Here is an 11,606-nt window from a genome sequence, read left to right as displayed (position 1 = left end):
TGATAGGCGCAGCAGCAATGCCAGCCACGGCAGGAGGAGGAAAAAATAAGACATCTCCTGAAAATAAGCCATAGTGGGTTTTTTGTGTTTCTTTTTTTTTTAGGAAATAATATAAGACGGTGTCTTATTTTCAGAGAAACACTGTAGTGGCCACCACTGCCTCCTGTGGGAGCGAGTTCCATAGTTGTGCTGTGTGCTGTGTGAAAAAGTCCTTTTATCTGTCTGGAGGCTTCCAATTTTCACCTGCTTTGGAGGTCCATTAGCTTTGGTGTTATGGAGAAGAAAGAAACCTGCTGAGAAGGGAGGAGCCAGTGGGAAATATTTCTGCAATGATTACATTTCTAGGCTGCCTTTCCCTCACATGGAGCCCATCAACTTCTCAAGCAAACCCCTGGGCCCTACTATGCCAGCGTTCCAGCATCAGGGACCTCTGGAGGCCACCTTGACTTCGGGGAGCTGTGCAAAAAAAAAAAAGGGCTTCAAAAGCTTGATGTAGCAGCAGGCTGTTGGGGGCTGCCTTGTCCCATTGTGCCGTGGTCCCGAGTTGCACATGAGTAGCCCAATGGTGAGGAAGATGCTGCTGCTGAGGGAAGGATGGGTTTAGTGTGTGCAGGAGGGCTTGAGCCAGCACCTCTCAGTTGGAAGTAGTGCATAGAAATATTCCCGGCGTGAGGAACCTGCAGGACCCCTCAAGTGCAAAACCCCATCATGGCTGATCACGGGTCATGTATGTTCAAAAGAAACCGAGGGAGCTCATCCATCACCACCCCCTCCCACCGCTTGAGTGCCAGGGCGCATCTTGCCTTTTAAGTGTAACGCACTTCTAAGCCAGTGGCGGGTCGTGACCTGAGGCTGACCAGCTGGAGCCACGAGGCAAGTGCCGCCCTTGCTGTAGAAGGGGCCTTTTTTGCGACTGCCCCCCCCTCCGGCTCAACCTTAGCAGGGCGCAGCCGGGTCTCCCCTTGTCCAGAGCCCCAGCCGGCTCCTTTCCCTCCTGCGAGGCTCAGCAGAGGCTTCTTTGCTTCCCTCTCGCCCTCCTCGCATTAGCAGGCGCTTCGGAACCCCGTTTGGACTCGGGAGGGGCGGGGCTTGGCCGACGCTTCGCTGACGTCACCAAGATCTTCCCGTTCGCGGGCGGCGGAGGAAGTTTGTCCCCGCTGCGCTGCCGTCGCGCTGCTTCTCCTCCCGGGCGGGGCAGCCGAGGAGGGTCTTCGCGCGGCGGCCGCGGCCGGGAAGCAGCCGGAGGGAGGAGGAAGAGAAAGATGTTGCAGCCTCGGCGCTGAGCCTGCCGCCGGTAAGCTCTGGGCGGGCCCCTGCGCATGTGTAGAGTGCCCCCCACCGCGGCTAGTACGTGTCCTTGGGCGGGGTGGGGGGAAAGCCCACTCCCGCGTCCCGAGGCCTGGGCACCGAGGAAGGGTGAGTCTGCCACTGCCCTCCGCCTACCAATGCTCCTCAGGCGGGCGAGGAACCGGGGGGGGGTCTTAAAAGGAGGGAATGAGGGAGGGTCCTCCCCCCCCAGCCAGCACGCCTACGGGGGGGGGCGCCCATGATCTCCCCTCCATGCTCCGGCTGTGCCTCTTCCCCCTCCTCGGATCTGGACCTCCCCCCCCCCCATCCCTCCCTGCTTGACGGTAGCGTCTGGTCAGGAGGAGGGAAACTTCCGGCAACAGGAGGGGAGGAGCAACCCTTTGGGTCTGGCCGCCGCCGCCCTGGAACCTCTATGGCTTTGCTCCTTGTGCCTTCGCGCAGAAGGGGAGGGGCTAGGCCAGGGCTGCTCCTTCCTAAAGGCTAGCATCTCCAACCCGGGTGGGGGGGGGGAGCACTTGTGGCCGGCGGGCGGCGCCCCTCCGGATACTGCTGGCCTCCAGCTTCCATCGTTATCCTTGCTCTTGGGGCTGGAAGGCAACCGCACCTGGGGGATCAGCAGTAGCAAAGAGGCTCCGTCCGTAGGTGGCTATTTCCTGTCCCAGGTGGACGGAACTTTGGGGGCCCTTCTGACTCCCTTCTTCTGCCGCCATGCTTGCTTTTTGCCCAAGGAAAGCAGGGTGGGTGAAGCAGTTCCAGGTATTGTGAGAGGACGCCCGCCGCCCTGCAACACTTTTTGCACTGCTTTCCTTGCTCCCCACAGTTGCTGTTGGGATTTGGGTCAGCAGCAGGAGCAGAGACTGCTCCTGTGCAATGCCTGTTGCCAATCTCAAAAGCGGGGTGTGGGAAGGAATTGGCAAGTGGCAGCTGAGTCCAGTGCCCTGCAGGGACTCCATGCACTCTGCCTGTGACTGACAGAATGTCTGGGAGCTCTGGAACAGCTGCAGAGCCTATCTGGCATTCACAGTGGATTACCTGGAGGAAGGCTGGTGGGCAAGGCTTCTGACCTAGACACAAGTGGCAAGCAATTGAAGGGAGAGAGCAGGAAGCCTAATAAGGGCAAGGTAAGTGCTCCCCTTGCACAGTCTTGGCAACCCGCTTGCCCTGACCTCAGCCTTCCTGCTTGGTTCACAAGCAAATGCTTGGTCAGCTGAGACTGTTGCCAGAGTCAGGTGCAGGAGGATAGAGCTCTGAGGAGACTGACAGAGGACTCTCCAAGTATTGAGATAATCAATACTGGCCTGCTCCTGTTTTGCCAGGGAAACAGCCTGTGGCAGCCACAGTTGAGCTCTGGTGTTCCCACCTGCCCAGGGATGTCCACCTTCCCCCATGATGGTTTTCGGCCGCTGTGCAAATACATCCCTTTCCCAGAAAGCCACCTGGCCTTTAGTAGATCTTCAGCTGTTGCTCTTAATGTCTTTGTCAGCTGCTACATTTAGGGATTTTTTATTGCATTTATATACCTGGGTTGTCAAATGCCTTGGAACTCGGACATTTTGACTCCCGGTTGGATTGTTCCGGTTTGCAAATGTTCTTTTGGAACCTGAACGTCCGACGGGGCTTCCGCGATTTGGTTTTTGAACATTTTGGAAGTTGGACCGATTTCCGGAACGGATTCCATTTGACTTCCAAGGTACAACTATTCCTCCTTTGTGAGCCACCTTCAACTTTTGCAGGAAAGTTGGATACATTTTTCTAAAACAAGTAAGTTCAGAATCCCCCACCGATGGAGGAAACGTCTGTCTGGGCATCACCTTAAACACCTGGATGTATTCCAAGTGGCAGCTGACCCCGTCAAGTTTGTTTCTGTGCTTCAGAGACAGCCGGGCTCTTGAACTGATCTTTCCTGTTCTACAAGGCTTGGATCTTCATCCTGCACTGTTTACCTTTGGGTAATGTTTGACAGTGTGGGGTGGTGGTGTTTTTCTCTCATTTTTCAACTAAAGGACACAAAGTGTTCCGTCCAAGATAAATTGGTACACCCAGGCAAGTGGCTCTGTCTTTTTAACCAGGGACTATCCAGTGTGTGTGTAAAGAGGAAATGCAGCAGAGGAAGAGAAGTGGGCTTCTCACCACAAACGCAAAAATGCATGTTGCTCATTTACATGCATGTATCATTGGTGAGGTTAAGTGTTGCTCTGATAGCACAAAGATTTTTCAAGGTGGGGTTTGCCCCATATCTTTGAATGGTCTACTGAACATAAACACCATTTCTCTCTCTGGTTGGGTTGTTGGTTCACTTGGGGGGGGGGCTTTCCCCCATTTTAATTTAAGCTTGAACTGCAAGTAGCTTGCTGGGGTAGGGGGCTGTTACCTTGGGACATATTGCTATTCATTAGCTATGGAAAACTTTCTTTAATTTTGATGAAGTATAGATAACTGCAGCTCCCACACCAGAGTCCCACCCCTGACGGCTTGAAGGGACAACTTCTTTCTGCTGTCTGTTTTTTTTTTTAAAAAAAACTTCCTGAAGGTCAGTCTTGATACAAGGGAAGGATTTGCTTATGAGGAAACAGTGTTCAAATCCAAGTTTTAGGAGGCCCGGCATTTGTGAAGCAAATAATGACAGTTAATAAGATGGCTTTCTTCTGGTTCTGCTTGTTTGGATTCCCACTCTTGCAAACAAGGGGCTCCTTGACATCTCTCCTAGGCCTTCTCATCTGTCACCATGAACTGCTAACCTGATAACAAGACCCTGGGAGCTGCTGAGTATCTCTCTCTGGCCACACTCAAGCACAAGAGAAGGGCATGAGGCAGAGGTGAGGGGGCTAAGCTCTCAGGACCACTTGGAGAACAAAAGCACCTGGCTCAGGCAATGCGGAAGCAGGGAGGCCCAAGGCCAGACTAGCCTAGGAAGTGCATGAGCCAGCCAGTGCTTGGGCCCAGGGGGTGGTGGGATCGAGGTGAAGACATGGTGGTATCTGGATGCCAGAAAATAATACAATCCAGTGTTTCTCAGCTGAGGTGGAAATAAAAAAAAAACCAGGTTGCCCATCCTGTGTTCTTGAAATGGGACTTTTGCTCTTGAAACTCGAGCCCCTCTCGTGATGACCTGGGGAACTAGCAAGCCATCCCTCGCCTTTCTTGAGGCAGGGTGTGTGTGTATGTAGGGGGTGTGATCAAAAAGAGCAGGCAGAAGCCTCTTGGAATTCTTCTCCCTAAGGACCTTCCAGAATAATTGCAGCCCCTTTCGGTTTTCTTCATGATGGGGAAGAATAACCTATCTCTCCACCTGCATAAATGAAATGGGGTGAATGTGAGGGGGGCAGGGGGTGCTCCTCCTTCTGTTTGTATCCCTTGCAGAGAAGGTACTGACAAAAAGCCTTTGCTCTGGCAGAGTCCTAACTGCTTCTCCATTTATCCTGAAGCCTTTGCAATTGTGTGCTTCGATATCATTGGATTAATCCGTGGGACGAGTTCTGGGCCATTCAGAGTAATTAGGCCTTTGGGGTTCCTGGAAGCCTGACAGTGAGTGTGGTGCCCTCTCTCCAGTTTGCGGTTTCCCTGTTTTCCAGGTAGGCCTGACCAGAATAATGTTCAACATAAACCCTCTGGAGAACCTCAAGGTCTACATCAGCAGCCGCCCGCCCCTGGTGGTGTTCATGATCAGTGTCAGTGCCATGGCCATCGCCTTCCTGACTCTGGGCTATTTCTTCAAAATCAAGGAGATCAAGTCGCCTGAAATGACAGAGGTAGATCACAAAGCGGTGTCTGTATTTGCACACCCCAAGGGATGTGCTCCAGAGGCTTGGCCTTTGGGGCCGGAGAGAAATACCACCATGTGGACAGGAATGAATTTACTGCATTATGGGATAGGAGCTTGGTTTCTGGGGGGATGGAGCCAAAAGATGACTTCTCTTTGCCCAAAGACTCTGGGCTGCCTGGGTCAGAGGAGTGAGTGGTCCAAAGGCTTAAGGCAGATTTCATTTTGATAAGACAATTCAGATGCTTCTGTTCTGCAGCCACCCTCCTGGGACCACAAATGGGCATTGACCATTCAGGTTTGAAATGATAAGAATGGGGAAGGCCCACAAACTTGACAGTTGTCGTTTCATTGCATGTCTGTCTGCAGTAGAATTGTGGGAGGGAGGTTAGGTCTCTTCTCTTTTCTTCTGGGACATTCTGCCTCATAAAAGATGATAGGATACTTGTGAAATTTGAGCCCCCTTCTGATTCCCTAACCAGCTGAATCAGAAATGCAGGATTTCACTGTGATTTGACTGATCACATTCAGAGGTTAGTTTTGGGTTGGGTTAGGCTCCCCGGAGCTGGTCTTGACACAGAGTGTTTGGCACTGACATGGTGATGGCTGAGAGCCAGAGGGGCACTTAAGACCCATTTGTCTTTAAGGACTGGAATACTTTCCTTCTGAGGTTCAACGACCTCGACTTCTGCATTTCGGAGAATGAAACGCTAAAGCACCTCATAAATGACACCACGACCCCGGAAAGTGCCATGACCAGCAGTCAGGCCCGTCCTTCCACGCCGTCACCACAGACGCTCGAGGATTCTGGTCCAATCAACACCTCGGTTGCCATCACCCTGACGCTGGACCCCCTCAAGCCCTTTGGGGGCTTCTCGCGGAATGTCACGCACTTGAGCTCCACCATTTTCGGACACCAAATTGGACTCTCAGGTACAACAGATAACAGGACTCGCAGCTGAATTCGTGCTGAGCTCGTGGGAGATTGCCAAAGTAGCAGAAACATAGTCCACACAGCTCTCTGCTAATACAGCACCATGTGTGTATTTGGCACTTTACAAGGGAGTGCCCAGGGTGGGGTGGGGCATGCATTCCAAAAACAGACACAGGGAAATGTCGGAGGATTAAGCTGGGAGGGAAGGGGGAAGTATTTGCAGTTATTTCAGTTACGTGTACTTTAGCTTAGTTACAGTAAGCTGTATCCAATGACCCATTATCCAATTGGGCCCATTAATTTCAGTGGGTCTACTCTGAGTATTGTTCTCTGAGATTGCCTGAGCAAAGCTTCTTCAGTTCTTTGCAGCTACAGCTTTCCCCTTGATTATTGCTTATTGAGCATAATAATAATAATAATAATAATAATAATAATAATAATAATAATTTCTTATTTATACCCCACCCATCTGGCCAGGTTCCCCCAGCCACTCTGGGCGGCTTCCAACAAAATATTAAAATACAGAAATCCATCAAACATTAAAAGCTTCCCTAAACAGGGCTGCCTTAAGATGCCTTCTAAAGGTCTGGTAATTGTTATTCTCTTTGACCTCTGGTGGGAGGGCATTCCACAGGGTGGGTGCCACCACCGACAAGGCCCTCTGCCTGGTTCCCTGTAACTTGGCTTCTCGTAGCGAGGGAACCGCCAGAAGGCCCTCGGCGCTGGACCTCAGTGTCCGGGTAGAATGATGGGGGTAGAGATGCTCCTTCAGGTATACTGGACCGAGGCCATAACCTGCTTCTACTATGAACATAATTCCCACACGTGCAGAATGTTTTTCTTTTCTCATCCCCACCCCCGCCAATCCCCCCAAAGGCAGAGAAGCACATGAGGAGATCAACATCACCTTCACGCTGCCGGCTGCCTGGAATTCGGATGACTGCGTCTTGCACGGCCACTGTGACCAGGCTGTCTTCACAACCTGCATGACTGTCACAGCTGCCGCTGGGGTCTTCCCTGTCACAGTGTAAGCATCTGCTGCTGAGGCGGCTTCCTTCCAGGGGAACAGCTCAACACCGGCTTAACGCCTTCAGGTTTGCCAGTTCAAGACAGTTCAAGAGGTGGATTTCCTCGAGGTTATTCATATGCTTCTTCATATTTTTAAAACTTTTAATTGACTTTTTGATATATATATTCCGAGAAGCGGCAAGCAGAGGTTGTAGTTTATCCACATACAGATTGGGCCCCCTTCCCAAAAATGAATGAGTGGGACTTGAGCTCAGAGGAGCAATCTTGTAAACAACCCATGGAATATTTTTCTCCTCAATTTGCCCATCATTGATTGAGTGCCCTTGGGCGTGCACAGCTGCATGGAAGAGCTGCCCCACACCCTTGCATGGTAAATGGGTTGCTGGTGCCGGAGGTTGGGTGTGAGGGGTGGGGTGGAGACAGAGCCAATTTACAAAGTGGGGCAGGAACTCAAAGAGAGGGGCTTGAGAACGGGCAACATGGGGAATCAATCAATCAAGGTATTAGAGGGGTGTGGAATGCTTGGCTACCTTAGTGTGGCAGATTTGTGTCTCAGGCCGGCTTTGTGCTGTGCTTTGACCAACGCAGCTCACCCTTGTCTCTTCACTCCTCAGCCAGCCGCCGCACTGTGTGCCAGAGACATACATCAACGCGACCTTCTGGTACAAGATCTTCACCACTGCGAGGGATTCAAACACCAAATATTCCCAAGACTACAACCCTTTCTGGTGTTACAAAGGAGCTGTTGGCAAAGTCTACCATGCGTTGAATCCCAAACTGACGGTTATTGTCCCGGATGTAAGTGATGTGGTTACAGTGAATGGGTCACCGTGCTCAAAATCTGCATCTGTACATGTGGCAGAGGAGCGGGGGGTGGGGGGAATCTGCTGTGTACAAAACACAGCCTCGGGGATGCTTCCCTCCCCGCCCCCATCCTTGGTGGAAGCTGCATGTAGAGTTCTTGCAGCCTCAGAAAAATCTCAGCCCCCCCCCTCTCTTCTTCCCTTTGTGCAGGACGACCGCTCGCTCATCAACCTGCATTTAATGCACACTAGCTACTTCCTCTTTGTGATGGTCATCACTATGTTCTGCTATGCAGTCATCAAAGGCAGGCCCAGCAAACTGCGGCAAAGCAACTCAGAGTTCTGTCCTGAAAAGGTAGGTGGGCAAGGAGCCATTGAGTGCCCACGTAATGGGATCTCGTTGCCTCAATTGACTGTGCGGCTTGTGCGCAGCCACCCCAGTCAGGCAGGCATGTGGGTGGGGGTGCAGCTGCTCTTCTGGTCAATGGCTCAGGCAGGGATGTAAGAAGCCTTTTTTTAGGGGGAGTCTCTGGACTCTCTGAGACTGTCTCCTTCGTGACATGGGCTGCGAGACAGAACCTTGCCTGAAACCCTGGAGACCTCATCTGCTTAAGAGAAAGCACTGAGATGGGTAGATTCCTGGCCTGCCAGGCTGCTCCCTCTGCCCCAGCCACTCCACGTTACTCATAACAGCCTGGTAAATGAGCCGCAATAATATTAGTGTACATAATGTTTTACCAGCCGCCACCTCCACCTCCTCCTTCATAGAAGGTTCTGGGGGAGGAGGATAGGCAGACTGCTCCATCCCTCCTTTGCCTGATTCAGAGTACAAAGCAGGCTGTGGGCTGGCAGAGTGGAGGCCAACAGCGCTCTCCTTATTCTACCCACTTGGTATTGATGTGTAACCTTCAGGAAGAGGATTTTTGCCTCCTGCAAATCCTGTGTGAAAGCCCAGCAGAGGAGGAGAGTGACTTGTCTCTCGACTATCAGCCCACTTGCTTTCTTTGCTGGCCTTTGCACCCTGCATGTCCAACACCGAAAAGCAGTAGGCTGTTTTGCCATGATTTCGCTAAGCCCCCCCCCCCACTCAGGGGAAGGAAGGAAAGAAAGGGGCTTCTTTTCTTCCACAGCCAGTACAGAAGCCAAGCAGGTTTGTAGAGGCAGGAGCAAAGTGCGACCAGCCCCTGCTGCACCATCCTGCTCAGTTTCCTGGGTGGAGCTCAGTGAAGAGCTCAATGCAAATTGGACTTGTGTGCAGTTTCTAATTCCCACCCAGGCCCCACGATGGGTAGCTCAACCCCCCCTTTCTTTGTTGACTTCTCCTCCACCAGGTTGCTTTCTCAGAAGCGTGACCCCCTGCCTCCTTTCTCCAAAAGTGACAGTGTCTGCTGCAACCATCGCCTGCCGAACCCAGAACTAGACCCTGGTTCGTTATGAATTAATTATCTTGTGACGTTGGGTTATTCCAACCAAAGACGTTTTAAGTGCCTGTAACGGTTATTTATAGGAGGCGGAGTCTACTTGGAATGAGTTAAGCCGATACAGCCCTGGGCTGTGGGGAGCCTCTTTGCCTGTTCGTGGCAGGCTGTTTTGTGAAGGAGCCAGAGACATTTCTGTGTGTGTCTGTCTTGCTGCACTGGGACAGCCCGGATGCCTTTTGCAAGTGTCTCAGAAAAAGCACCTTATTTTTCCCCATGGTCTGTCCAGTGTGTTTGAGGCAGGGCACACCTCTCTGCTACTGTACTGCAGCTCTAAAGCCACTGAGTCAATGTGTTTGTTCCTCTTTCTTCCCAATTCCTCCCTGCTTGCAGAAAGATACCAACATTTCTAGATTTCTTTAAAAACAAGACAAAAACCCCCACCTGGCATATTCGTATTTTAATACTGGCTGTAGTTAGGAAAGATGGCATACTTGTAATTTTAGTTTAAAGAAAGCAAGAGAAGCATCTTCCACTTTGCACTCTGGGTTTGTTTGTTTAAGTGTTGCTAATTTTTTAAGCTAACACAGACAGAATCTCCATTGGTGCCATCCTGGACCTCTAATCAGGCTGCAGCAGCAGCAGCAGTAGCAGTGCACCCACCCCCTGTAGTGACATGCTACAGAATTCCTGAGATTGCACCATTCCAGACAGTATGGTCAGGGTGTAAGAGTGTGTGAGAGAGATTAGTTTGCTGCACCTGTGTCACAACCTTCCAATCTGTAGAAAACTAGCATTTTGAGGAGAAGTTTCAAGGCTGCTTGCCTCTCTGACATGCTTGCTTTTTTATGTGCAGGTATTTTTTATCTTCTTAATGTGGGAAGGTATTTGAGCGCCTTGTCTGGAATGATGCAGTTTTATTATCTTCATGTGTAGGTCAGCTCTTCCTCTTCAGGCTGGGAACTTCTGCTGCGCTTTGGTGGTGGTGGTGGTGGTGGGGGTCCCTGATGGTGAAAGGAAGTGGCAGCCAGCATTGGGGCAAGCTGCCCCCTGGGGACCAGGCCTGGTGTTTGTCGTGCCTTTTGCCTGCGGAGAGAGGTGCGGAGGGCCAGTATGTGCTGCAAATGGATGCTGTCCAGGCAGGTACAACAACTCCGGACTCACTGTTGGAGTGGCTTCCTAGTTTGCACTTCCAGTTTCACTCTCTAAGAATGTAGAGAGTTCTAGGACATCGCCACTGCCACTGCTCTGAAGAAATTGCTGGTTGCCTTAACGCCCCCCCCCCCAGCCTCCCTCTCCGGTGGCAGCCGTGGCATCTTTCCCTATCAAAGCAACCCTGTTTCTTCTCCCACAATAGTTTTGAGAATGGCTTTTTAGCATTTGCACAGGACGACACGATGTGTGGGTTTGCTTTCATTGGGAAGAGTTCATTTGTCTGTTCATTTGCTTGCTTGGTGTCTTGTCGCGTCTCCAAGATATGGGGATGATCTCCAGAGACCTTCAGGGTCTAGGATTGGGCAAGGAGTCTGGTAGTGGATTTAAAAAATAAATAAAAAATGCATCCTCTTCAAATTAAAATCCCAACCAACCAGAAGTTTTAAATGGAAAATAGATTGTGGGCTTCAGAAGAAGAATGTTGTTTCTCTTAACTTTTGCTTTTATGGTCCGTTCTAGACCATTGTAGTTAGTGGTTCAGAACTGATCTGCAAGGAGGAGGAGGAGGAGGAAGGGCTAGCGGTGGGCATGTAGAAGTCAGACACTTCCAGGAAGGAGGGTACAAGTGGAATGTGACAGTGGCTGTTCGGATCATATTGATCTTGCCTCTTTTCTTTTTCATTTTCACTATTACTTGAATCAGTTTTGATTCTGTTTGTTTCCTCGTTAGAAACCTGCCATTCCAATTTGCTTCTCTGGCATGATATGAAGGTTTGTAATTTCCTTATTCTCCCCCCACCCACCCACAGCTTCCTCTGCAGGAGATGTAGTAGGGGTAGGTGGCATTTGACTTACCTTTGGGCTTGGTGGTCAGTAACTGATTTGTTAATGACATTTCTCTCCTAGGTTAATTTTTTGTGTTTGTAAGATGTGGATATTGCTTTGCAAAATAAAAATTTATTACTATCATTCAGTTCCCTTGAGAGTGTTTTGTTTCTGGAAGCACCTTACACCCAGTGTGAGACTTTCCTCCATGAATTTGTCTCGTCCTCTTTTAAAGCCATCACAAACTATCTACAGTTAGGGTTGAGCAGTGAAGGTGGCCAAGTTTGCTGATGATACCAAATTGTTCAGGGTCGTTAAACAAAAAGGGCCTCTCTAAACTGAGGGAATAGGCGGTCAAATGGCAAATGCAATTC

The 11,606-nt window shown here is 50.7% G+C and overlaps 1 protein-coding gene across 7 annotated transcripts; it reads left to right on the top strand.

Annotated features, from left to right (window-relative positions):
- Window positions 1-1,222: 1,222 nt before the first annotated feature.
- On the top strand, window positions 1,223-11,376 carry TMEM248 (transmembrane protein 248). Of its 7 annotated transcripts, none has more exons than XM_035139922.3 (8): window positions 1,223-1,294; window positions 4,016-4,124; window positions 4,885-5,057; window positions 5,716-6,001; window positions 6,879-7,029; window positions 7,646-7,829; window positions 8,046-8,189; window positions 9,166-11,376. In XM_035139922.3, the coding sequence occupies exons 3-8, from the start codon at window positions 4,899-4,901 to the stop codon at window positions 9,184-9,186; spliced, it is 945 nt and encodes a 314-aa protein (XP_034995813.1). In that variant the 5' UTR covers window positions 1,223-1,294; window positions 4,016-4,124; window positions 4,885-4,898; the 3' UTR covers window positions 9,187-11,376. The 7 variants fall into 7 exon arrangements, with proteins under 7 accessions (XP_034995813.1, XP_034995810.1, XP_088514229.1 ...); XM_035139919.3 differs by having other exon boundaries at window positions 4,881-5,057; XM_060268405.2 differs by lacking the exon at window positions 1,223-1,294 and adding an exon at window positions 1,709-2,998 and having other exon boundaries at window positions 4,881-5,057.
- The last annotated feature ends 230 nt before the right edge of the window (window positions 11,377-11,606 follow it).

The sequence above is a fragment of the Zootoca vivipara genome, chromosome 14 (assembly GCF_965207765.1).
Source record: "Zootoca vivipara chromosome 14, rZooViv2.hap1.1, whole genome shotgun sequence".
Lineage (NCBI taxonomy): Eukaryota > Metazoa > Chordata > Lepidosauria > Squamata > Lacertidae > Zootoca > Zootoca vivipara.
Note: the sequence above shows the minus strand (reverse complement) of the source record. Positions and strands in the feature narration are given on the sequence as shown.

Bases quoted from the DNA above. Each gene is read 5' to 3' on its own strand.
- TMEM248 (XM_088658103.1), top strand. From the start codon at position 4,899: ATGTTCAACATAAACCCTCTGGAGAACCTCAAGGTCTACATCAGCAGC. The intron at 7,830-8,045 runs GTAAGTGATGTG...CCCTTTGTGCAG, and splicing joins TGACGGTTATTGTCCCGGAT to GACGACCGCTCGCTCATCAA. The intron at 8,190-9,165 runs GTAGGTGGGCAA...CTCCTCCACCAG, and splicing joins CAGAGTTCTGTCCTGAAAAG to GTTGCTTTCTCAGAAGCGTG.